This window comes from Pristis pectinata, chromosome 21 (assembly GCF_009764475.1).
Source record: "Pristis pectinata isolate sPriPec2 chromosome 21, sPriPec2.1.pri, whole genome shotgun sequence".
Taxonomy (NCBI): domain Eukaryota; kingdom Metazoa; phylum Chordata; class Chondrichthyes; order Rhinopristiformes; family Pristidae; genus Pristis; species Pristis pectinata.
In genome coordinates this window covers 24,804,499-24,831,981 of record NC_067425.1, presented here as the reverse complement: position 1 = coordinate 24,831,981, position 27,483 = coordinate 24,804,499, and the positions used below count along the sequence as shown (strand labels likewise).

The 27,483-nt window shown below is 43.4% G+C and overlaps 1 protein-coding gene across 3 annotated transcripts in view; it reads left to right on the top strand.

The window, feature by feature from the left end:
• Positions 1–313: 313 nt before the first annotated feature.
• LOC127581163 (syntaxin-1A) overlaps positions 314–27,483 on the top strand; it is a 202,705-nt gene continuing 175,535 nt past the window's right edge. For all 3 annotated transcript variants that reach the window (XM_052035218.1, XM_052035220.1, XM_052035219.1), the window contains exons 1-2: positions 314–473; positions 23,559–23,636. In XM_052035218.1, the coding sequence (XP_051891178.1) occupies positions 444–473; positions 23,559–23,636 (108 nt within the window). In that variant the 5' untranslated portion in view covers positions 314–443. The remainder of the gene's footprint in view (positions 474–23,558; positions 23,637–27,483) is intronic.

Here is a 27,483-nt window from a genome sequence, read left to right as displayed (position 1 = left end):
TGTGTCGTGTTAATTTCACTTAATAAAAATCACTTAATTTCAGTGTTGGTTTCACCATGCATTGCGTTAATTGCAACAATTTCATGTGTTAATTTCACAGAATTTAATAGTTAATTTCATAACATTTGTTAATGTTACAGCGCCGTGTGTTAATTTCACTGCCTTCTGTGAGTGAGATGCCTGCAAGTTGCAGAATCCTGTGTCAGTTTTTGATGTCAGAAATGTTTTGTCATCTTTTATCCCCCGTGTACGAAGTGAGCCTTGCCGGGCTCCGCCCCGACATGCGCTTTGCCGGAAGCTGGCAGCCCTCGGAGCCGCCTCCTTCGCCCGGTGAGTAGGGGAAGAGAATCCGCAGAGCTCGGCATCGCCATCCTCTTGTGCACGGTGCGCGCCCCGAGCCGTTCCGAACCCCAACCCAGCCGAGCTTCCAGGACACCGGAGAGATGAAAGATCGCACCCAGGAGTTGCGGGCTGTGAGTATCGAGAGCCGGAGGAGCAGTGGGGTGAATTCGTGCACGTTGGTCCTTGGCTGCAGATGCAACAGCCCGGTCGGGTAACGGGGCTGGAGAGATGGCGTGGTGCAGTTGACTCAGGAGGGAGGGGGAGTGATCGGCTGCTGCAGTCAGACGGGGGAAGCAGTCGGGTTATTTTTTTTTGCCTCTGAATATTGGATACAAATTGTGCCTGACATTGCGGACACTGGCGTCAGTGCGGAGCCTGTGCTCAGCCCGAGAGAGGAGGGAGGGAGGAGACGGGGATCAGACAGGACAACGCCGAACTTCAGCCGCATCCCTGCGGCTCGGCGTTGAGACCGAACTGCCCCAAGGAAGCGGGTTTCACCTGGAATCCCTCTCTTGGAGCCGGGTGTTGTGGGAGGGGAGCGGTGTGGGGCGGAGTCCCGGTGTGTTGGGATGATATCCTGGGAATGATTACAGGGCAGTAGGTGAAGGATGTTCAGGTATGATTGATCCTTCTAGCCCCTGATACGAGTCGCCGGATGAATACTGAGTAGCCTCTCTCGCTCTCTCTACTCCTGGTCCTTGCAGCCCGAACCTGCTCGGCAGTGCTGCATTTTAATCAGGATTTCTTCCGAGATTAGTAATCCATCCATCCCCCGAATCCTGGCAATGGGAACGGCCATTCAACCTCTGCTGTGGAAACCGACCTGCCCCGTGGGTTTGGATCAACTAATTGGACATGATTGTCATACAAATGAGCGGAATTGCATTTTCATCTCTCCAGTGCAAGTCCCCGCCCCCTGCAGCACACACACCTTCACACTATTTACCTCGTAGTTTTATCTTTCAGCTTCTGAGACTTACTAATTGTAATAAATGCTAATTACTCAGAAAGACACTCACACACTTGCCTTGGCAGCACGATGCTTTATTCTCTCATCCCTCTTTTGCCTCTGTTAGTTTTCACTGTCCTCCCCCTTATTTTTCGCCTCTAGTTTTGTACCGCCTGTATCCTCCATTGCTCATGGAAAGGGTAGATCGGGGGTGTATGTGTGGACTGAGAGGGTGACCGGTAAGTTGTGTGATGAAGCCCAGAGAAGGGGCTGGTAGAGGAGTTAGCAGTGAAAATTGGAAAAAATGAATACATTTTACTTGGAAGACGATGAATATTCCATCAGACCTGCAATGACTTTTTAACCCTGTCTTGTAAATTTTAATATAAAATCTTTGACTGAATCAAGCCTGGTACTATTGAGCTGAAGGGTTCTACCAGCCTGGATGTAGCTGGGGTCAATTAGGATCAACCGATGAAGAGAATAAGGGATTGGAAGCAAGATCCCTTCGTCAATGCCCGAATGAATTGGAGGGTGGTGAGAGGACATTTCCCTTATGTGGCATGGATGGGGAAGTACAGAAGTGCTCATCTGACAGTTAACACCAACATCAGCTTGGCTTGTGAGCAAACAGCACAGGTGGTTCAGGAAATGCTGCTGAAAGCAGTGAGCTACAACACATCTGCTGCTGATAGTGTTATTCACAGAAACTCCCGGCACAGTTTTGTCCCCTTAAAGACAAGTCATACTGATGTTGGAGGCAGTCCAAAAGAGATTTGCTGGGTTCATTCTTGCTATGAGGGAGTTGCTCTATCATGAGCAACTAACTAAATTAGCTGTATATTCTTTGGAGTTTAGAAGAATTACGGGTGATTTAATTGAAACATGCAAGTTGGTTATATGGGGCTGTACCAGGGTAGATGTAGAGATGTTTCCACCAGTGGATCTTTCACAAAGGGACATAGTTACAAGATCAGGGGGTGGTCTTCTAGAAATGAGGTCTCTTGGAACTACTTCTTGTAGTGGGTGGTGAACCCCTGGAATTCTGTATCCCAGAAGGTTGTGAAGATTTTGTCAGTAGGGATATTTTTAGAAAAGGAAGTAGATAAATTTATGGAAGATTAAGGAATCAAGGACTGGGGACCAGGCAGAGATGAGGCTTGGGACAATTCAGTCACGTTGAATGGTGGGGCAGGTTTGATGGACTGAATGGCCTACTCCCCATTCTCGTATGTGAATCACAAAGAATGCTGATTGATTTGATGTTAATCCACCACAGCTGGCTTCATGAGAGAGGCAATCCAGAGTAGAATGTGTGAACTAATTTAAAAAAACGTGGGTAAACACAGGTTGAAGGCTCATTCTCCACATGCTCCACCAACCCATGGATTATTGCTAAATAAAATTCTGACATTTGGAATAAATTGTCTAGCCTATCATTTCATTTTGCAAAAGCAGTCAATGTGCAGAAGCAGATCAAATCAAATATGTTCTATTCTGAGGAAGAATAAAGAATCCACATTTGTAAAGTTATCCAGTGAAAAATTCCATTGATTGATGACACATTTAGAAGTTCTGGCTGATGATGTAGCCTGCACCTGTCTGTCTTGCAGCAGTGATTCATCTCCTGGCGGCTCCAGTGCACAAATGAGCTGTTCTTCCATTCGTATTGCAGTCTTGTGTAAACTGTTCAGTTTTCCCTCAATGTTGGGACATATGATCCCCATTAACATTTATAATGTAAACAACAGCAGATCAGGCTGTATCTGTGGAGAGAGAGAGAGAAGCAGTTAAAATTGCAGGATGAGAGCCTATCGTTGCAACAGTTCTGATAGTTCCATCAAAAGGTCATAAACTTGATATAATACCTTTCTCTATGCAGCTGCTGCCTGACCTGCTGAATGCTCTGGCATTTTTGTTCTTTCCGATTTCTGCAACAATGGTATTTTCATGCTGTAGGGAGGGTCTTATTTATTTGTATGCAACACTGCATCTGATCTTTGCTAGTGAATTAGATTCATCAGCAATCGGCTGTTCAGTTCTCCATTTTTTTTTGAAAGAGCAGTATGCAGTTGGTTTTATTTTAATACAATTGTCTGATCTGTATCCAGCAAGGGGCATAATTTTCTGGTCATGGCATACACAGTGAGTTATTGAAATACTAACCCTTTCTATCTTGAGGTCTTCTCTAGATGTTGATGTATACAATCAAAGTGACAAAGGAAATGGAGTATTGTAAAACTGTAGCTACTTCTACTGAAGTGACTGAGTGCTGAAACAGAGCTTCGGTTACTGATTGAATGCAGATGAGAGTGGCTTATTTCAGGGTCATTAATTGTTGGAGCTGGTGATGACCTTCGTTGTTGCTTGTAATGCATTGTCGATGGTTGACTGTCATGTTTCATGTCATTCACAGTCGCCCCTGTTGATTGTGTGCCTGCTCTTGCATTGCTCCTCTGTGAAAGTCGAGTAAATGTATCTGCTGTGGTTGATACAATTCAAGGGGTGGTATGTTTTGTGAGCGCTCCACAATGTTAGAAGCTAGGAGCAGGAGAGGCCATTTAATCTCTTCAGCCGAGTTGCCTCTGCAATGACCAGTGATGGAAACCACACCCAGCAGATATTACACGGTCAGTGTGAAAACTGAAGGTTACGTTATAGCCTTTGGTAATGTCCCTATCACTGATTACATTAGCCACTGCAAATTCAGCAACCTTTTAAACTGGCCAAATTATTAGAAGCTAAGGGTTTAAAATCCACAACTTTAACCTGAGGTGTATAGCCCCTTCATGTAAATGCACTCCAGCACGTTTTGTGTATTGCTCCAGATTCCAGCATCTGTAGAATTTCTTCTGTCTCTACAGTATATAAACCCTGCTGATATAGATACAATGCTCCATTTGTCCTTCAGACTGTTGTAAACCATATTTATATTACCTCCAGCACTTTCCCAGTTTACATATACACAGTTTATCAACCTCCAGTGCATATTCTTCTCTGCAATCTGTTATGCAAATCTATCTGCTGCGAAGAACTGGTGTATATAACTGTATTGATACCTCCTATGTTATGCCTCACTACTCCAGGTACTTAACATAATTTGTATTTCTTGGTAGTTATCTTGTTTCCCAGTGAATACCTCTAAGGTGGCAATGATGAACTTGACTCAGACAGCATATTTATTTATTGGTCTATTTATCTTATAACTATTTGCATGTGTCCTAAGCCAGGCAATGGCATTGGATGGTGAGTCAGACGTAGCAACTAGAGCCTGTGGCTGAATTTGGGATTCATCCACTGTATGTGCCATGGTTTGGTCTGCACCACTGCTGCAGGCTTGGTTATCTTGGAGACCCAAATGGTGCAAGTAGACTGCACACAAAACTTTCCCAGTCTGAAAATGGTTAAAAAGACATAGCAAGTTGAATCTAAGTAGGTGGGAGAAAGAACTAGTCAGTGACCAATGATACCACAGCAATGTTGCTGATTTAATTGTTGAAGCTGCCAATTTTAAATCCTTCACTTTGTGTTGTAACATACAGTGTGCAGGCCCAATGCTATAAGGGCTCCAGAATTTTGTTTTGGGGGTTACTGGAAGTGACAATGCTGAGATTCAAGTGCAAGGAATCTGGTGGAATAGGCAAACTGTTGCATGCTTCCCTGCAGTGGGCTGGGCACTGGTGGACTGAATAATGACCAGCCCACTAGCATTTTGCCCCCACCTAATGAATATCCCCAACCTCTGGTGTTAATCTCAGAAGTATCAAAGGCACATCACTCTCTTTTAAACAGTGGGGAAAACTGTCAACAATAATTTAAATTCCATTGGCAGCAAATAATAAACATGAAGTAATTGGTGCTGCAGTCATTCAGTAATGTAGCTGGTTGGGATGTTGCCAGTCTTTTGTGATATGTGATGTAGCTTTTGAAGTTATCACTGAGCAGTTTTTGTAATATGTTTTATTGTTTTGTTATCTCAATGTGTTTCCAACATGGGAATTGTGAGCAGTTGAGAGTGATCAAAGGAACTGTGATAGTAAAACTGGCCGTGTTGTTGAAGCGGTACTCTTTAGATTTGGTGTCACTTTCTGGAGAGTACAACATTGAATAAAAACTAAAGCAGAATGATGTGCTATGGGCTCTTCCCTCCTGACTGTGAGACAATGATCTGAACCGTATGTTGAGTGTGACAGAAAAAGGAAGGGGATCTAGGAGATTTTTTGTGAAAACACAAACTTTCCCTTTTATGCAGTGATCCTTGTGAACAAAATATCTTCTAATGGAATGGCGCCTCACATCTGTAGCTCAGCACACTCCCACTGTACATGGGAGATGAAAGAATTTTATCACTGGTTATAAAATGTGCCATCAAACAAAGAAACTAAATGTGCCCACTTCCTGCCCGTTTCACTTTACCACAGATAATAACCTCTTCAGTTACAATAGATGAGCATTGAAACACCCAGTCCTTCTGCAGAAATTAACTCTGCAGTTATAGGGCATTTATTTTAACTGATAACTCCACTTGTAATCTAATTTGCTAAGGGTGGAAATAAAGAGACCAGGAAGAAGGATGTCAGTCGTCAAATATAAAAAGTCATTATGCCAGCTCTTTTTTGAACAATGGCATCTTTTAATCTTCAGGTGCTTAATGGGCATTATCAAACAGAACCTTTGACATCGAGGTGTCAAATGTAAGGACAGATGACAAAGGCACAGTGAAGCCTTTCTCCTGTTTATTTTAATAACAACTGACTTAATTGGCCTTGTAGCAATGCTACTTGGTAATTTGAATGGGGTACTATGCATGCAGTTATTTCCAAATGAAGAACTGTTACTAATATCAAATATTTAATAATCCAAACATGTATTGGAGGAGCTTAAACCCACCAGATACAGCCCCATTTCCATCCAGCAGACCCTAATCTACTCTCATCTTTGGTCTGTTTTCACCTCCTGATTTTGTCCATTGTCAACTTGCCACTTTCTCGTTTCAAGCCTTCCCTCCTGGTGCACAACATTGGTTACTTTATAGGTTGTCAGATTTCTTGACTGGTTTCCCTTTCCACCCCCTCCCCCCCCCCCCCCCCCCCCCCCCGCCCCCCCACCACCATGCTGTTGTTTAGGAGGGCCAAGTTATGTGGAACGCTGGCTGCCTGAGCAAAAGACATTGAAATGGAAATTGCTCTTTAGTTTATTGGAACAGCAATTGACATGTGTATTGGCTGAGGGTAATCTGACTGAGCTGCTATTCAGGGAGCCTGACGTTAATACATCACCCTGCCAGCATATTTTAGGAAATTAGCTGCAGCATTTCTGGTGCGGTGCAGTATCTTGTGATTGGTAAATTCATTCAGAGACTTGTTCATTGTCTGGATTGTCTGTACCTTGCTCTGAATCTCCTAATTGCCCCTATCACAACCAAGTACTGGATAAATACAGGATCAGGGTTTATCATTTAATCCTGATTTAACTGAGTAGGCTTCAATCTTTCTATTAGAAAATCATATGTGATTTGACTCTGATCCACAGAGATTAGAAAAGCAAACACCTCAACATAAGCAGCACCCCAGACTCACCTGGAACACATGCCCCAAGGCTAGGTTCAATCCCAGTTAAACAATAAAGCTTCTCTAAACTGCTTGAGCAAGCAATCTTGGGTTGCTGACAGTTTAGATTAGATATAAAGCTTTCCTCTTGTATCCAAAAAACATTCCATAACCCCTTATTCCATATCCTGCAATAATTGTCCTTAGGTCATTCTGAAGGAGATTGCTAAATCAACCCAAGTTTGTACTCTAGACTGATAACTAGAAACTTGATGTCATCTTCCCATTTGTGGGGTTGTTGGATAGTCCTTGCTCTAAATGCATCAGAATATATAGTGGGAATGCTTTTTCCTGTTGATCTGTGAAATCGACCATTTGATCTTTAAGAGATCCTCTCCAAGCAGACAAGGTGTGTGACCATTTCACATTATACTTTAGGGATGGTGCTGATCCTCTAGCATCTGTATGACTATACCAAAATTTCCCTCTGGATTCACTTGGTCCAAAAACAACGCCACAGAAGAAGGTCATTTGGCCCAATTATGGCTTTGTGGGAAAGAACATTTCAATTTTTTTCTGTTTTCCTCCACACCCCCCATATTTTTCCATTCAGTTATTTATCTTTTGCAATTTGTTATGGAATCTGTTTCCACCACCCCTTCAGTAGTGAATATCGAGTCGTAACAATTCCCAGCATATATGTTCTCTTCCATGCATTACCTCCAGACTTCTGCCATTTAGGTTCAAGATAGTAATCACAGAGAGATACACCAGGGAAGCAGACCTGTCAGTCCACTGCTGGCCTTCAACCACTCATTTACACTAATCCTAAATTAATCCCATTTTTTAAAAAAAATCTCCCCATATGACCATCAACTCCCTTCAGATTCTACCACTCAACTTCACCCCTACCCATCTGCATGTCTTTGGGGGCACTGGAAGAAACCCACATGGTCACTGGGAGAACATGCAAACTCGACGCAGACGGCATCCAACGTCAGGATTGAACCCACGTCTCTGCTGCTGCAAGGCACTGGGTGTACCGCATGAGCCACTGTACCCCCTTAAGCCAGTTCCAGAGTCCAGTAGTGGGCTGTCATCTTGCTGAAGCTCGCCACCAGTTATTCCAAGGAATTGTCTGGCAGATCCTTCACCAGGTTGGACCAGGCACATGATCAGAGACCCCATTGATTATCTTGTCTTAGGATTGTAGGGCTGCAGAGAAGGAAATATTTTTTAAAAAACCTGCAGATCTGAAATAAAAATGCAAATGCTTGAATCACTCTGGTCAGGCAGCATCCATGGAAAGAGAAACTAAGATAATGTTTCAGGTCAAAAACCCTTTGTCAGACAACTGCTGAGTGCTTACAGCAGTTTTTGGTCTTAAAGGGGAATGTAACTTTTTAAAATTATTTCAATGTAGCATGTTTTTGTGTTTATATAGCTTTATTAAGGTTTTCAGTTATTTATTTTGTTTTTAATGGCAAATGGCTCAATGTCAAAAAATACTGTCTATTGACTCTCAGATGGCAATTGATGCTGGGGACAGTGCTTTGCATGCCAAAATGTAATGTTTTGGGTGCAGGACTTCAGTGCACCATTAGATATCCTCTTCTATCAGGCCATGCCCTTGGCATCTGGGAAGCTTTCAGTCAGATGGAAAGCTTCTCCACCTCTGGATCAGTTGAGAACAGGGTGACCATGGATGAGGTATTGGGCCTGTGCCATTATAATCCAACGCATTATCTCCTTATTGGCCTTGCCCTATCTGTGACAACACTAAGTATGTTTAAAAGACATTTTTGGCCCCTTTTTTTTGGTTTCCCATTCATCTGTTCCACTCATCATGTTCTCTTTGCCACTCTTATTTCCTTCATCAGTTCTTATCCATATTAGTATTCAGCTTTGATCTTTACTAATTTATGAACCTAAGCATATCATCTGGCTCCTTTCTCGGTTTCATTTTAATCTTTATTCGGAGAGTTACAAATTTAATTGCCCTTTGATTTTTGTCGGCGCAAATGGCAGTATCTTCTTCTTGAAAGGGTTATACTTTACAATGTAGATCAGAGTTGTACAGCACGGAAACGGGCCCTTTGGCCCAGCTCATCCATGCTGACCAAGGTGCCTACCTGAGCTAGTCCCATTTGTCTGCATTTGATCCATATCCCCCTAAACCTTTCCTATCCATGTACCTGCCTAAATGTCTTTTAAACATTGTAATTGTACCTGCCTCTACCACCACCTCAAATATAGGTTTGCTTTTATATGGTGCCAGCTTACAGTAGAAAAAACACAGTGATGCACTTGTGGAGGAGAAAGAAACACACAACTATAGAGAGAGTGTTTATCTGGGAAGACTTGACACATTGGTTAAAAATACAGAGCAGGTAAGCAGAAAGTGTTACTTGGGAAGATAATTCCAAAAAGTGCAATCGGGCTGGTTATCGGAGTGGAACAATGGGTTTGCAGCAGTGTATTGGGGGAATAGGGTTGGAGAAGATTAGAAATATGGTTAGATGGTACCATGGGGAAAAGAAATGAGTATGAGGCTGAGCATTTCACATTTGAGGTATTGGGGTACAAGGAGTTAACTTGGTCAGCGGCAATGTTTTTGATGGACGAAAATGATTCATTGTGGGATAGGTTCTAGATGAGAGCTTTTGAGCTGAAAATTAGGTGGAGGACAAGGCATTGTGTGGGGTGGTTGTCACGATTACAAGAGGAATGGTAAATGAGGATCATGTGGTGATGGTGGTGGGTGTGAGAACTAATTTAAGTTAGGTGAAATTAGATCAGTGCACAGAGAGGAAACAGGCAGATGGATCAGAAATTATTGGGAATGAGTAGATATTGGGCGAAGTCTGATTACGGAAAGGTAAGATGAGCTTGAATGGGCAGGGAAACTCATCTACTCCTCAAGCCCTGTGATGGCACTGATGAATCTAGCTGTGGAAAAATTATCAATAGCAAAACGAAGGTTAAATTTTAATATGCTGTCTGCTGGGAGTGTTATGATGGATCTGGTTTAAGTGAGTAGGTTACTTCAGCCCTCTACCCCACAACTCGCCTTCACTACAACTAGGTGAGCGCATTAAAGGCAGACTGAAGTTGTGCTTCTGATTTTTGCCTATTCTAGGGCATTAGAATTGCCCCACTCATTTCGGAGGTGAAAATATCATAATGGCTATTTCAATGACAGGTGTGTTGGAATTTGACATGCTTTTTGATTCAAGGATTCTGGGGTCAGAAATGAGCTTGGGTTTGAAAGGAACACTGAGGCTGTGAACGGTCTTGATTAGCCTTTAGCACTGAAGGTTGAAGGCCATGTGCTTGCAAGTTTATGGTGGGGACACAGCCAGTAATAATAGGAGCCCAAGCTCCAGATTACTGAGATATCAAATATTTAACTGCCTGTGAAAATGCAAACCCACAATATCCCAAAGCTCCACCTAAAAAGTTATCTTTGTTTATTCGATAAGCAATGTGAAATTAGACCCTCATCATCTCGCATAGTGCATCAAAAGGAGTAGTTTCCTGATTTGTTGGTTAGGGAAAATAAAACTGATGGAAGTCCAGAACTTGTGTCCTACACTAACGCTGAGCTTCTCCTGACTCTTTGCTTGCCCTTCTGTTGTCCCTTTTCCCTCATTTGTAACAAACATTTCCATCTCTGATTGCAACTGCTTCCCTTGTTTTGTGAGAGGGTGCATTTTCATTGTCCCTCTGCCCCTTTCTCGACTCTCTTTATCTCCTAACTCCAGACCAGACCCACCCATTGTTATCTGAAACGTCATTGTTTATTTTTCCCAGTTCATGGGCATTGAATCCTGCTCACCACTCGCTCATTACATTTGATTTTCTTAAAGACTGGTTTCTGCCTGGGGTCTTTTGTTTTCCTTTGCACAGTTAATATAGCTCTGTACAGAATACACTGACAATTGGGTGTTGGACCCAAGACTCATTCTCGGAAACATCTGTTGTTGCTAAGCATGTAATCTTTTGTTCCTTCTCACACCCACATTATGTGAAGACTGCTCCTTGTGTGTCTGTTGTTCTCTACATTGTTATTCTGAATGCATGTGGCAGTTCACATCAATGCAGTTGTATCTGTGAACAAAATTACATTCATTATACCTATCTCTTAAGTATGTTAGGGACAGTAATTGCAGAAAATTCTTTCTGTTTAGTTGTACAAAATTAGTAAAAATTCTGTAATGGTGTCATGTGGGAGAATGGTTGCTGGATTTGTGTTGCTCAGACATTCCAAGGAGCCAAGAGACCCCCGAGGCAAACAGAGTTGGATCATTGAGATGTGAAGAACAATTCACTTTTAATCCCACTGTTCCAGGTATTTTTGCTTTGTCTTCTAGCTTCATGTGTTTGTGTAGTTCCATTCCTACCTATCTGAGTGCAGACAATGCACCTTGAACAATGGCTTCTCCATTCCCACCTTGTTGCTATTTTATCCCCGATCCTTGATTCCTTCTTCCTTACCTGCATGCTGTTCAATAGCATCTTCAAGATCAAGTTGGACCATTAAGTTGTCTTGGATTCCTGATGTCTGGGCTGAGCAACTGTCACAACAAAGTACTTTTCAACCAATGCTGCAAACTAAATTTGTCAGGTTGGATGAATTGTTGCCTGTCCCCTTCCCTTGCTCAGGTCCCCTCCCTTATTTTGAAACCTAGAAAAGCAAGGATCAAACTGCTGGCACTGGAAGAGGCCTTGTATTATAACTAAGGCCTTCCAAGAAGCAGCCCTCTAGGCAGTTGGTGTCCTTGTACACACTGATACTACGTACTGCAGCATCAGTACTTCTCTCACTCTCTGCAATCAGGAGGTCCTTCTGACATTCAGCCCAGGAACTGTTAATATTTCAAGGTCAAGACCGGGAAGATTAAAGCCATTGTATTCAGATTCAAACACAGCCCTTCCCTATATACTCCATCCCAACTCATTATGAAGTTCTTAATTACCTTCTGAAAGCCTGTCTCAGATTGCAGCAGAATATCTGATAATGATCTTTGATTTGAAGCGGTAACTGTTTTTGTTTCCACAGATGCTGCCTGACCTGCTGAGTGTTTCCAGCATTTGCTGTTTTTATTTCAGAATATCTGAGATCTTGCTTTTCTGCTTAAAAAAAGGTCAATTTATTGCCAAGTGCCTTTTCTTGGTTTCTCTTGTGTAAACCCATTATACCTGCTTTTATCACATCCAAATTTGCTTCTTTAATTTTTCTCCTTGCTGGCCTTCTGTCCTCCATAAACGTGTAACCAGTGTGCTGAAGACCAGCTCTATCTCTCAATGCTTTCCCTTTTTATATTGAGCTCAAAGAAATGAACATCAAAAAAGATCCTACAAAATTGAACAAAACTATCAAAGGTTTCAAGGACGAGCAAACTGCACAATAGTCTTTGTTATTCCATTTTCACTCCAGTGGAAGAAGTCAGCATCACCATAATGGAGGGAGCTGAGCACTTCCCTGGGGAACAAGAATGCAGAGCCTTAAAATTAGAACTAGGATATTGCGAAATGAAATTGGAAGCACTTGTTCATTCTAAGGGCAGTCTTTCTTTAGTCCAGAATCAACTGACCGATTTCAGTAAGCTTTCTTTCCTATTAAAAAGCAATTTGAAAAGCAAAACAAAATGCAGATGCTAGAAATCTGAAATAAAAACAGAACATGTTGGAGAATGTTAACAGGTTGGGCAGCGTCTGTGGAGAGAGTAGAAAACAAACCGCTGGAGAAACTTGACAGGTCAGGCAGCATCTGTGGAGGGAAATGAACAGTCAACATTCAGGTCAAGTCCCTTCACCTGGACTGAAAGAGTAGAGTGGAGTCAATCCAGGTGAAGGGTCTTGACCTAAGACATCAACTGTCCATTCCCCTCCCACAGATGCTGCCTGACCCGCTGAGTTCCTCCAGTGGTTTGTTTTTTTGATCCAGATTCCAGTCTGGTTAACAGTATCTTGTGTCTCTGTGGAGAGAGAAATGGTTATCATTTCAGGTTGTTGATCCTGTATTAATTAGAACTGTAAAAGTGAGAAGTGTGTTTCAATTTTGCAGAGTAGGGGAGAGGTGGAGGGAATAAAAGGAGTTTCTGCAGTGGGGTGGAGACCAAGGTTACCAGGGTGACACAATTGCTTTTCGCGTTGTATAAAAGAGGGAAATGAATACTTGTTAATCACTCCTGATCTTTCTGGAGGACTGTAAATAGCGGATAATGAATGAGGGCAGAAAAGAGAAAATATTGGAACTGTGAGGTGAGTTGCCAGAAATTGAAATCCAAGACCTACTTAAAAAAAACATCTTTTATTCTAAGGGTTTCCAGGGCTGTGACTGATTGGCAAATAAGAGTTCAGGCACAGAACAGCAATGAGCTAATTGAATCGTGAAATTGGCTTGAGGTGATGAATGGCTTTTTGCTATTCCTTTGTTCCTCTTTCCCCACAACCAAGTGATCCAGGAAATAAAAGGTGGCAGAGTGGCGCAGGTAATAGAGCTGCAGCCCCACAGCTTCAGAGACCCAGGTTCAATCCTGAACTCCGATGTCGTCTCTGTAGAGTTTGCACTGTCTCACTGTATGGCTTTCCTTCAGGTGTTCCACTTTCCTCTCGCAGCCAAAAACCACCGCAGATTGGTAAATTAATCGGCCACTGTAAATTGTCCCTAGTGTGTGGGTGGGTGGTGGAGTCTGAGGAGTAGAAAATAGGATGGGTGTTGACTATCGGTGTGGGTTCATTTGGCTGAGGGGCCTGTTTCTCTGCTGTACGGTTCCATGAATTGATAGCATTTGCCATCTGTAATGTATTTTAAGCAAGCCACAAATTGTTTATGCAGGACTCTTTACAATGTCATTTAGATGCTGCCCAGGGATTTGCATTTCATCCTTATTCTAAAGGACTGATTCAACATCAAACCATTGTCCCATCACACTGGTCTGTCAAAGTATGATTTTGGACATCAACCTACTGGAATTACTTGGAATTAATTCAAAAGAAACACATTATTGGCTCAGATAAAAATTCATTTTAAATATATCATGCAGAGACTTTTATGATGCAAACAAGAAGGATCTCAGTGAACAAATGAATATCCTGAAATTTAAAAAAAAAATTCTCCTTGGAGTATTTACACAATGCGCTCTGCAGGGACTGGATGAGGTGGGGATGAAGTATCACGGGATAGACATCTGGGAGGAGTAGATTGTGGGATCTGTTCTTGGCTTTTATCTTCCCAAATTATGAAACCTGGCCAAGTAGGAATAAAACCGATTAGACACTGAAGATGACCTTAAGTGTCGCTCCAGCCTTCCAAAAGCCAAAGGAATCGATATAAGTGGCATCGTAATAAATGCTTCATCGACCAAAGCCAAGTCAGCACTAATGTACAAATGATGGGAAAAATATATCCTTGCAAATCCTTAGTTTCTCATTTAAAATAAAATGGTGATGGAACGGTCGAGTTTACGTCAATCTTGTGGTGAGAGTTCTGGCAGTGCTGGGGCACACACTCGAGATATTCACTGAGCAGGAAATGTTGTCTGTGGAGGTGCCTTGTGGACTCGAATGTCATACAGGCAGAAATGTGACCTTCCTTAATGTGACCTGGAGTCATCTCAGATCCACGACTTCAGTGAGGGCAGGCAGCACAGAATAAACTCTGCAGTATTGGGTCAGTTTTCATGGTTGAAACTGCATTGGGGGAACAATCATTTCAAAATGGGACCCAGGAGAATTTATCAGGCCAATGTGACCTTGGTGTCTGGAACCATTTCAGCTGGTTCAAACAGTGCTTGAAAATCTCAAAATTGTGGATGCTAGAAGTCTAAAGTAAAAACAGAAAATACCAGAAATGCTTAGCAGATCAGGCAGCATCAGTGGAAAGAGAAACAGTTAACATTTCATATGTGGGATTCAGAGGGAAAAAACAAGTTAGTTTTTAGTAGCAGAGAAGGAGGGGTGTTGACCTCATAGAAGTGCAATACTTGTGAAGTCTGAGGTTGTCATATCACAGACATCTGCAGCCTTCTGGAAGACTTGCTGGCTATGCATTACCAGTGGCTGTGGAAAAGTAAAAAGAGGCACCTCAATTTTTCTTGTTTCTGGTCCCTTTCAGCCATGCTGCTGCAGTTGCATTTGGCTGAACATAAATACACTTGGTGGGTGACTGATGGATTGTTTGGCAGAATTAGATGATGTGTAAATTCCCCAGTGCTGCCAGTAGCCAGAATGAGTGAAGACTCTTATTCATGTCTCTGGCTGACTTCTCACTGGTGCAGGATGCCATCGATTGCACACACATTAATCAGAACACCACAGGATCAACGAGAGCATTCATCAACCGTAATGGATTTTATTCCATCGATGTTCAACAACTATGCAACTACAAAAGTTGATGCAAGTCCATGCTAGTGTCTCTGGAAGTTGCAGGTGCAACTTTTATGCTACAGCAGCCCAATGTCTTCAAACTGTTTTGTGCCTGGAACTAGACAACAGAGGGTATGTTCTTCAAACCTGCGGGTGAACAAGAGCATTTCATTGCAAGCCATAGTTCTACCAGATCTGTCAACTCACAAGCCAGTGCCACTCTTGAAAAAGCCTCAGGTGCTTGGACACATTTGAAGCTCCATTTCTCTACTTAAACAAAGACTTTGGGGATAATCATGGTGTGAAAAGACCAGAATTGTAGGTGGAACAAGCCAATTGGTTTTCCTTATCTGACTTTCCGTGCTATTTGGGATTCAGGAAAGCTCTAACAGCTCAAAGATTTATTTAGTTACTAGCATATTCCCCTTGCTCATCACCATTGGTACGAAGCAGATTTGTAACCACCCAATACGGTGCACATAATGGTCTCGGTCTGTATCTTGGCATTTCTTATGAAGCATCCGATCGTTTATCTTGGTATCTGTAAGAACGGTGAACACGAGGAACTCGTGCACATTACTACATATTATGTAAGCAAATAATACAACTTGAAAGTATAACATTTTGCATGCTCTTGATGAACTACAAGCGTTTTCTTTTCCCTGCCCATTCAATGTGGTGCTGGTTCTTGTGATTGTTGAGATACTTGGGGATAATGACTCCAGCATACTGGAGCTTGTGAGGCCTGCCATAAACTACTCCAACTACACTACGGCCACATAGTGTTGAGCATCTAGTCAGATCCAGTGATTGGGTCGGGGTGTAGAAATGGATTAGAGATGGTTCACATTGGAGTTCCAACTCTATTCCAATTCACCACCATCCTCTCCTGGGTCAGTGGTGTTGGTTTATTGTTGTCATGTGTGCCAAGTGGGAAAACTTAGTTTTGCAAACCACCCATAAAGATCATTTCAAAAACATAAGTACTTTGAGGCTGTACAAGGGAAAAGCAGTAACGGAATGCAGAATATGGTGTTACAGTTACAGAGAAAGTTCAGGCAGAAAATAAGGTGCAAGGGCCATGACGAGGTAGATTGTGAGGTCAAGAATTCGTCTTCAAATTCGTCTTCAACGTAAGAGGTTCATTCAAGAAAATGATGACAGTGGGATAGAAGGTGTCCTTGAGCCTGGTGGTACGTGCTTTCAGGCTTCTGTATTTTCTGCCCGATGGGAGGAGGGAAAAGAGAGAATGTCCAGGGTGAAAGGGGTCTTTGATTATGCCGGCTGCTTTACTGAGGCAGAGGGGTGCAGACAGAACCCATGGAAGGGAGACTAGTTTTGGTGATGGACTGAGCCGTGTCCACAACTCTGTGCAATTTCTTGCGGTCTTGGGCAGAGCAGTTGCTATACTGAGCTGTGATACATCCAGATAGGATGCTTTCTGTGGTGCTTCTGTAAAAATCGGTGAGGGTCAGTGGGGACATGCCGAATATCCTTAGCCTTCCAAGCAAGTAGAGGTTTAGAGGCAGTGGAATATCATTCTCCCTTCTGCAGCAGATTAACTACTTGTGTAAGGCTGTGACCAGAATATTTAAATCAATAGAAATGCTGGTGTCCATAGTTTGCAGAGGCATTCTCACAACTGCAGAGAAGACCACTGACCACAGGAGACCTGCAATATCAAGCCACAAATCCTTCAGTTCTATTTCATTCTCTGTGAGCAGTGTGCCTGTCACACCCACCAGTACCTCAGACATTTGATGTATACCATCCATTCTCCTTTTCATTTGATGGCTCTCTTGACCATATTTGCCCAGCTGAGCAAAGTTTGGAGAGGACTCTGACATGGAGTCTCCACAGCTGTTGCTGCCACAGTTCTCTGCTTTGTGCCTATTTGTGAACTGTTTACCAGTTTAGATTCCATTTAACTTTTGAACACAACGACACAAATGTTTTTATGTGTAATGGTGCCTGGTAGCGCATGTCCAGTGAAGGTGCTCACTGAGAGAGAATCTGCTTCTGTAAAGCATTGTCATCAACAAAGAGTGAAGGCTGCTATCCTTGGAAGAGTCGAGGGGAAGCGATTTAGTCATGGAAATGTAAAAATATGGATATTCATGATAATTAGTATGACCTCATTTCACTTGATTATGAAGTCATGACTTTTGTATGAGAGATGCCTCATAGATATTTAATGATGTCATCATGCAGCAGCAAGACCTAAGTCACGTCATAATCCATCAAGGATATTGATATGTCTCTATGGCCTTAGCCTTTGCAGATGATGATTTTACAATCTATAGTGACCTCTTTCAGTTTTCTCCTTTACATTTTGAGTTGTTTCTCTGCAATGACTCATGGATGCATGCATACCTTAGACATTCTATGGATGCTCTGCATTTGGTGAGGGTGATGTATTCCTGAGGGATTGATGTATTCCTGGAAGTGTGTTGTACTGTGGGTGAGATGACTGTGCTGAGATCAAGCTGCTTTAGGACTGGGCTTAGTTTAAGCAGTAGATGGGGGGTGGGGTGGGAGTGAAGGGAAGTAAGGACGTGTCTAGAAAGGGAAAGGTTGTAACTTGTGCAGCTGTGATGCAATGGAAGGGGCAAGCATGGCAAAGATGATGCACTACACTGGGGGTGAATCTGAAAATTTGCCTACCTTTTTGGATCTGGTTCAGTCATGTGCCGGTTCTGGGTAAGGGCGCTACACACCTGCCGTGGACCTCCTCAGCATTCTGTGATCATACTTCAACAAATGCAGATTTCTTCTTGCCGTTATCGGGGATCCATGTCCATCGTCCTCTTTACTGAAGCCAATAGTACATTAAATGATGCTTCATGGAAACTGAGCTTCACCTTTGACCTTCCTGGCTCCATATGTTAATTTTTGTTTTTCTCTCCTAAAAATGCTTTGAAATTCTAAATTCCATTTTGCATTGGTGTATTAAATGGAACTATACCCATTCATGTGGACTGGAGGTGCAAAACCTAAAAAGAGAACATTAATCTTTACATGCTGAAATGAGACAGTCCCAAGCTTCTGTAATTGGACTTATTATTAACCGCCATGTACATAATCCCCATTCCTTAATGTATTGCTTGTTCACTTTAGTCAATAACTATATTGATTTAAGTTAGCAAATATGTATGTTGGTTAATTTCAGTCTTTTTCTATATGTACCAATGGTGATTGATTTCATTTAGTGACTTTTCTGGTTACTTTCATCAGTATATAGCAGGTCAACCAGTGCATTTTGTGTATGTCTCTCAGTCATTGATTACAGTGAGTTAATAAAGTGTCCAAAGTTCCAGGGAATGTCCACTTGCAATATGATTGTTTGAAGGATACGTGTGGCAGCAACATACACAACAGGGGTTGGAAATGCTGCTATGAAACAATCTGATGTGTTCTTTATTGTACTGGCCTTTCAATGTCTGCATTGCAATTGATCTTGCACCTTCAAATGCAAGTTTTCCAGTAGCCAACTTGCTCCTGCTCCAGATTAATTAACAGCTTGTCTTAAATCAGAATGACTGATGATAATTTAATGGATGATGCAATTAACCTCTACCCTCTAACGAGTGTGCAGTTTCTGCTCTTACTGGCCATTTACTGCAGACAGTGTGATGCAAAGAGACCAAAGGCTACAGTTGGGCACGCATTCATCACTCCGACTGGGAGGGTTTCAAGATTTATTGGTTGAGAAAACCACATTTACCCTCCTAAGGTTCCTGCCACGAACTAATTTTTTTTTGTATAGTCTATGCAATAAATCCAACAAAATCTACATGACTTCATTGCAAATCTGCTAAGTCACATCCATAGTCTAGGATGGATCCCAAGGCTGGAGAAGGTATACAGTGGCAAAACAGGATTCTGGGAAAAAGATCTCTTCCTAAAAGCAATCCACCTAAATAATACCTGGAAGTAGAAGGTTTAAGTATTGAAAATCAAGCTCTGTAATCCTGCTATTGAGATTTCTGAGTTTGCTGAAATTAATTGCTTTTTGGCAAAATGTGCTGCTGGTTGGTTGTAGGAATTAATGTGTGAATTAATTTATGAAATGTGCTACTGTGGGCTGAGATCTGGATGTGAGGGGTTTCTCAGACTGGGAAGGAGCTGAATGTGGACCTGGGCCGGAGGATAGAGCTGGTGAGACTACCTAGGATGTAAGGGATAGTTGGTCTAAGGCATTGAAACAACTTCTTGGGCACTCTCTCAGGATTGAAGATGACTTGCTTCCACCCCTGCTGTGGGGTGACTGAGGCGGCCAATGTGGGACCCATGGACTCTACCAGATTTGGGACAAGGATGGGTGGGGACGTAATTGGGGTGCTGCTTCTGCTATTTGAGCAGGGTTTCTGTGTGCTCCTGAAGCATGGCTGCCCTGAATGCTGCTTTTCCACTTTGTGATTGTGGGCCAGAGATTCCCAGGAGTTGGTGGGAATAGTACAATTTCTTTCAAGGAAGCATTGAGCATGTCCATTAATCTCCTCCTCTGTCGAGCGGCTTTCTACCCATGACGTAGCTGAGAATAGAGTATATGCTTTGGGAATCCTATATGAGAAATGCCTACTATGTGGCCTACCCAATGAAACTGACCAGCAAAAAAAAAGCTGCTAGTGGGTCAGGCAGCCTCTGTGGAGGGAAATGGCCAGTTTCAGGGCAAGACCCTTCATCTGGACTGGAAGAGAAGAGGGGAGATGGCCAGTATAAAGAGGTGAGGGATAGGGGTTGGGCAAGAGCTGACAGGTGATAAGTGGATCCAGGTGAGGAGGGTTTGATTGACAGGAGTCAGGTGGGAGAGGGAAGGGTGGGGGCAGTGATGGAGGCTGCGAGGTGATTGGAGACAACCAAGGGCTGCAGATTATGGAATCTGATAAAGGAAGGTGAAGAGGAACCAAGTAAGGGAGGTGGGGTGGGCAGACAGAACAGTTGGGGGGGAGGGGACCAAGTGGGAGGCGTGTGTGGGTGACGGGCAGATGGGGGAGGGGAAAAAGCTGGGGGCTGGGGAGTGGTTTGGAAAGAAGGGTGTGTGTGAGAGGGTCTGGGTAAATCAGAAGGTGGGGTGGGGGTGGGGGGGGGGGGGTGGGTGCGCGGCAGGTAGTGGGTTACCTGAAACTGGAGAATTCGATGTTCATGCCATCAAGTTGTAGGCAGAATATGAGGTGCTGTTCTTCCAGTTTGTGTTCAACTCTCCCCTGGCAGTGGGGGCGACTGAGGACAGACAAGTCGGTGACAGGAATGGGAAGGGGAATTAAGATGGCTTGCAACAGGAAGCTCCAGGTGGTCATAGCAGACAGCGCGTGGCTGGTTGGCAAAATGGTCGCCTCGTTTGTGCTTGGTCTCACCGATGCAGAGGAGGTCACGTCAAGAGCACCTAATGCACTAGACAAGGTTGGAAGAGGTGTATGTGAATCTCTGCCTCACCAGAAGGGTTGGTTAGGTCCCCAGGTGGTAGTGAGGGAGGCGGTGTAGGGACAGGTGTTACACCTGCGACTGCAGGAGATTGTGCCTGGGCAAGGGGAGGGATGAGAGAATCAGGGAGTCGCGGAGAGAGTGGTCTCTGTGGAAAGCGGAAAGGGGTAGGCAGGGGAAGGTGTGATTGGTGGTGGGATCACATTGTAACTGGCAGAAATGTCAAAGAAGGATGTGCTGCCTGCATAGGCTGCTAGGGTGAAAGGTAAGGACCAAGGGAACTCTATCCCATTTCTGTCTGGAAGGAGGTGGGGTGGGAGCAGAAGTGTGGGAAGATGTGGGTGAGGGCTCCATCCATCACCATGGGGGTTTGGGGGGCAGCCATCTTTCCTGAAAGAGGGGGACACCTCCAATGCCCTGGAGTGGAAGGCCTCGTCTCAAGGACAGATGTGATGGAGACAGAGAAAATGAGAGAAAGAGGTGGCATTCTTACAAGAGACAGGGAGGGAGGAGGCGTGGTCGACGTAGCTGCGGAAGTCGGTGTGGGTTTGTAGGAAATGTCAGTGGATAATTTGTCTCCTGAGGGAAGAAAGCTGTTGGAAATAGTGCCACGTGAATTTGAGGGCAGGGTAGAAGTTAGTAGAGAAGTTGCTGAATTTGACGAGCTCTGCGTGGGTGCAGGAGGCAGCACCAATGTAGTCATTGATGTAGTGGAGAAAGAGTTGGGGAGTGCTGCCAGAGGAGGTTTAGAACAAAGACAGTTTCACGTAACCAACCAAAAGGCAGGCACAGTAAGGGCCCACGCCAGTGCCCATGGCTATACGTTTGATTTGTAGAAAGTGAGAGGAATTAAAAGATAAGTTGTTCGGAGACACAAGAGATTCTGCAGATGCTGAATCTGGAGCAATGCACAGAAAATGCTGGAGGAACTCAGCAGGTCAGGGAGCATCTATGAAGAGAAATAAACAGTTGATGTTTTGGGTCTCAACATGAAACGTCGACTGTTTCTCTCCATAGATGCTGCCTGACCTGAGTTCCTCCAGTATTTTGTATAAATTGTTCAGAGTAAGCTCAAGTTCTGCCAGGCAGAGGAAAATGTTAGTAGAGGGCAATTGGTTGGATCTATGTTCAAGAAAGGAATTGATGGAAGTGTACAGGGACTGGATTCCATGGTAAGCTTGAGGCAGTGGGGCCAGGGAATTGGAAGTTGTTAAAATGGTGGAGAGCATGCAAGGTGTCCCAGATATAGGTGGGAAGGGACTAAACAAGGGGGGAACACCATGTTCAGTGGGGCAAGAGCAGGCAGAAACAATGGGCCTCATCAAGGCAGTCCTGTTTGTGAATCTTGGCGAGGAGATAGTTCCCCAACCCAGTACTCCCCGATTCTGTCAGATTGGAGGTTGTAGAGGGGAGATATCCCAAAGAGATGAGAACTGTGACGGTATGGGAGGCAGTGGCCTGATGATTGTTGGTGAGGTCGTGGTCCAGGGTTAGGTACGAGATGTCTGCGAGTTTCCATCTAGCCTCTGCAAGGTAGAGCCTCAATGCTGAAAATAGCCTTTATACTGATTCTATAAATCTGTGGAACCATTAACCTATTTTAACTTATTGTACATAATGCAATGTCTTCAGCAGTGAGTTTGTGTTCTTGCATAAGAGGTCAGACCTTGAAATATGGATGGAGTTGGATTCTTCTGCCCAGCAGAATGTGATTCCTGCTGGACTACAGTTATGAATTATCGGTGCAGGGTCCCTACATCCACTGCATTAGTGACCTTTCCCTGTACCAATAATCCAGGTGTTCTCACAGTCTGGGCCAGTAACTTCTGATTAGCATCCTAATTTTGCTTTATCTGTTGACTCAGCTGAATTCTGGCAGGGACACATTTCTTCGGATCTTTCCTCTAAGCTTCATTGCAGTGGGCAATATTCAGAGACCTCAAGCATTTCATCAATATCAAGCTCTCATGCGTATTTATGTGGCATTGATTAACAATTCTGTCCTCAAAACTGAGCCACTGCAGTGTGTTAGAAAACTCGCCCTGCATTGGCATCTGAAGCTTATACAGAGGACTCTGTTAATAACATCAAATAAAGTTGTCAGTGTTACCCTGTCCCTTCCCAGTAATTAACCTTTCATTGTAATAGCTGTGCACTTTGTTATACTTCTGTTATCTTTGTAATCTAATGACATGAAGTGGAATCACTGTCATACAGTAGCCATTGTGTATGCTCACGTTGAACCTGTGACAAAAACCCTTTGTAGAACATCTACTGGAGCTCCTCCATACCTCCTCCTCAGGTTGTCCCTCAGGATTGAGGATGACTTCAACTCCAGTTCTGCAAATTATGAGGTGACTGATGAGGCTAATGTGGGACTCAGACTCTGCTACAAAGGTGGGGTCAGGAGGTGCATGACAGGGAGGGCAGTTGGACAGCCTTTTTCCATCGTCCACACTGGACTTTGTGTGTGTGTGTGTACCAATGAACTTGACATTCTCAATAACATCCCAAATGCTGCCCTCCCACTTTGTGAGGGGTATCCATGTTGGTGAGAATTAATAAACGAAGGTGGAAGGGATTGTCTGCTGCAATCTTATTTCTGGCTTCAACTGGGGAAAAATTTCGACTAGTGTTTAAATTCATCAAACTAACCTCACTCTTAATCATTCCTGCCATTTTTTAATTCTTAGTTTTATGGAAATGTGTCCTTCAAAACTGGTATGTATGAGCTCAGGTTCCCGTGAGAAGATCACACTTCCTAGTTTGTGCCCTATTACTTGTTGTACCTCGACTGAAAGAAATTATTAATGTTGTTTTTTATTTTCATCTTAAGAATAATGGTGATTCTCATATCCCAATTCTTGAGTTTTGGGGCTACACTCCTGATTGTGCTGTAACCATTATTCATTATTTCACAGGCAAAGGACAGCGATGATGATGATGAAGTCAGCGTTAATGTGGACAGAGACCACTTCATGGATGAGTTCTTTGAGCAGGTGAGATGGTTGTGATTTGAAGCAGAGAGCTTTAAACAGTCGTAGATGCAGTGGGATTTTATTGCAGCTTGATGCAGCCTGTAAAGATGTATATAATTCATGTGTGTCTATAATTGAATGTATATAGTTGATAGTTGTCCTCCTCCAAGGCAGGAGAGTTCATGGTGCTTTTGGGGACTTATCTTCTGTTGCGCTTTTGATCTTTGATAGACACCAATTTGGTTGAGCTCTGTTTGCAGATGTGCACTCAGCAGGCTTGAAGGAAATGTATGAACTCTGCCTTCATCTTTTTAAGATATAACAAAAGGAAGTGAGAATATAACAGTGTAATGAAGTGGTATGAACTGATTTTGTGTTAACTGTTATTACTGGAAGCTGCTGTTTGAAGAAGTCCTCTATAAAAATTTTAGATTTATTTCAATCTGAAGGTTGGAGATTGTCTCTGCGTCAGGCTAGCACCCACTGACAACAGCAGTAATTACTCTGTAATATTCCTCATCTAACACAGCCAATGAACTTACTGGCTTTCCACTTTGAAGGGAAAATAAATAAGCAAGCACAAGTTAGGAGATGCTCAAATTTAGTGGTGTGGCAACCAGTGAGGGATAGTATCAATCAACTTCAACAGGACACAAGTCAGCTGAATGGGCAATATAGACTTAGCAAGTTCTGAAGATGTTGGAGAAATAAACAGATCTGGTGATTCATGTGAACACATCATTGAAGGTGGCAGGCTACAACATTAGCTGCCACCTTCAATAATGGGACCTTTGGTATGGAATCATCGAATACAAAAGCAGGAAAGTGGTGTTGAATCTTTATGAAGCTCTAGCTAGGCAAAAACCCAGGTATTGCATCGATTTCTGGTCACCTTTAAGATGGAGGTGAAGGTTCTTAAGAGGAAGCAAAGTTGATAAACCAAAGTAGTTCCAGGATGGAAGGATTTTAGCTGCATGGTGAGGCTGGGGTTGTTCTCCTAAGAAACAGGATGAGGGGGGAATTCAATGAAAACGTAAAAGATCATGACCAATTTAGATAAGATTGAGGAAAAGAAAAAAACTTTTACCAGGACAAAAGGGAACAGATTTAAGGTTTTGGACAAGAAATATGTTGGGATTGTGGGGGAAAAACTGTGTAGCAAGCAGAAATAACCTGGAGCACTCTGCTTATCAATGTGGTGGAAGGAGAAACTATCAATGATTTCAAATGGAAATTGGATAGGAACGGGAAATAAACTTTCAGGGCTGTTTGCATGAAGCTGTAGAATAGGACTGACTAGATTACTCAGAGAACCAATATGGACTCAATGGGACAAATGTTCACCTGTGTTGTTACGTCCATACAAGTCCTGGTACATCACCAAAACTTTTTTATTTCAAAATAAATTTCATTCACAAAAATATACACAAGAAATAAAGTGTGGCTTTAGTTCAGGATTCCTGATGCAGGGTCTCGACTGAAGTGTAGACAATTCCTTTCCCTCCACAGATGCTGCCTGACCTGCTGAGTTCCTCCAGCAGATTGTTTTTTGCTCCAGGTTCCAGCATCTACAGTCCTATGTGTCTCTGTAGAACAGATGGATCCAATTCCTGATTCCTCACCAAAGTCCACTTTGGAGAGCACATCCAAGATATCACATGTGTGATATCTTGTCAAAGAGCTTCTCCTGGTCCAAGCTGGCCAGCCAAGTGTTCACTGTTTGGTGTTCACTTGCTTATCCTGCACGTAGAACAGACTTGATCTGATTGGTGGTTACCCTGGACAGGATCTTATCCATATTCAACAGTGATATGGATTGCCAATTCCTGGTGTCGGTCATCTTCCCCTTCTGCTTGTAGATAAGGGTGATGATGCTCTTCCTCGTAGATTCTGACAGGCTGCCAGCCAGAAGCATGGTGTTGTACACTTCTACCTAGCCCGGTACAACTTGGCCAGTAAGCTGTCACTTCTGGGAGTTTTATTCTGCTCAAGGGAATGAATGGAGCCTGTCAGCTCCTCCAGGGTCAGTGGCTGGTTTAGACTTTCCCTCTCTCTGTCATCTAAGATCCCTAATAGGGGATGGGAAGTTCTGGGAGGCTTGCTGTCTGTGGCCTTTCTGTCATACAGACCAGCATAGAAGGATGTACAAATCCTCAATATGTGCATCTGCGAGGATGTTACTGAGCCGTCCTCTTCCTGTGGAAGAGCTCTCCCTGTGAACCTTTTGGAAGAAATAACATGAGCACATCTCATCCTACTCCATGAGGTGGGCTCTGGATCAGAAGATGATCTTGGGGTATTCCGAGACAGACTGGTTGCTCCCTCACATCCACCTCCCTCGACTGCAGAAGGAGAAGATTCTGCAGGTCTACCTGTAGTTGACACAATTCCCTCTGACTCTGTCTTACTTTTTGAACACCTTTGAGAATGTAGAACTTTTTGATGTTCACCTTAGTTGCTTTCCACATCACGGAGTCAAAGAGGGCTTCACAGTTCTCCAACTTGTGTAGTCACTTTTAAGTTCCTCAATGTTCTCTGGGCTCAGCAGCCTTGTGTTCAACTTCCACATCCTCCTGCCTGCCTTCTGGTCTTTCTGCAGGTGACAGTCAGCCCAAAGGAGGCAGTGGTCAGAGCAAAACACCAGCATGATGTTGGTGGATCTGACCGTTATTGCCTTTGACACAAAGATGAAGTCCAGTCTTCCAAGACTGGCTTGTGTTGTCCAGTCTCTCCCAGGTGAATTGCTGCTCTGCTCCACCTGGAGGGTTGATGAGGCATCACACAACTTTGCGTCTTTAACCGTTTCCGTCAGAGGTCTGGAGATGCTGTCCAGTCTGCTGACGGCACTGCCGGATCATCCAGCTGCATTGATGATGCAGTTTGACGTCACTGGCCAAAATGACCGGATGGGACATCACCAGCAGTGGTGGGAGCTGCTGGAGGACAGCCAGCCACTCTCTGTGCAGGGGCAAGGCATACGCATCGATTATCCAAAGATATTGAGGTTTACAACACAGGAGGAGACCATCGTGTCTAATGGTTCCATGTTCCACCAGTCCCATTGTCCCTCTTCCTGAATAACCATTTTTCTTTGAAATATTGTTAAAGCATATGGAGAGTATAATTAGACAATCTAATTCTTTAATAAAAGTTATTTACTTTGCTTTAGAAATGCTTGATGTTTGGCAACTCCAGAGTGTAGTGGTTGTTAGGGACTTTCTTTCATCTAGTTTTGCCAAAGTTAACCTAATTATGTTTAGTTTTGCTCGCTTATGGGAAAGAGTTTTACCCAAGCACGGTAGCAGAGTGATGATCCAGACTTGTTGATGGATTTTGATTGGGATATTTGACGAGACTGAATAGGCTAAGAAATAAAGAGACAACAGAATGAAGAGAAAGCAAATGAGGTGCAAGTAAAGAGCCTGCAGACAAATGGTGAAGCAGCCAGCGCCTACCCATCTGTTTACTGTAGGTTGAGGTGATGGTGCTACATGTGGAGTGCTAAATCTGGCATTCACATCTCTTAGTGATGCCATCCTGTCTACTGCTAAGGCTTCTTTGGAATAGGATCTCTGCAAGAACTACTTGTTTCCCCAAAGAAATGCTCGCCTTGGTCTGAAGATGCAGAAATACTGAGAATAGCAAATAGGCACAGAGAACATTTTGTATGGAGGCTAATGAGGGAACATCCATTTAGTGCTGAGATGAGTTATTCCTTCAGGTAAATCTCTGGAACACTAGCTCCTGAATGCTCATTGTATGAGTATATTCAAGTCTGAGATGATTGGAGACCTTGGAAATCGCACAGAGATCAGGCAACAAAGTGAACTTGGCCCAGAGTTAGCTGTGGTCTTAATGAATGGCGGAC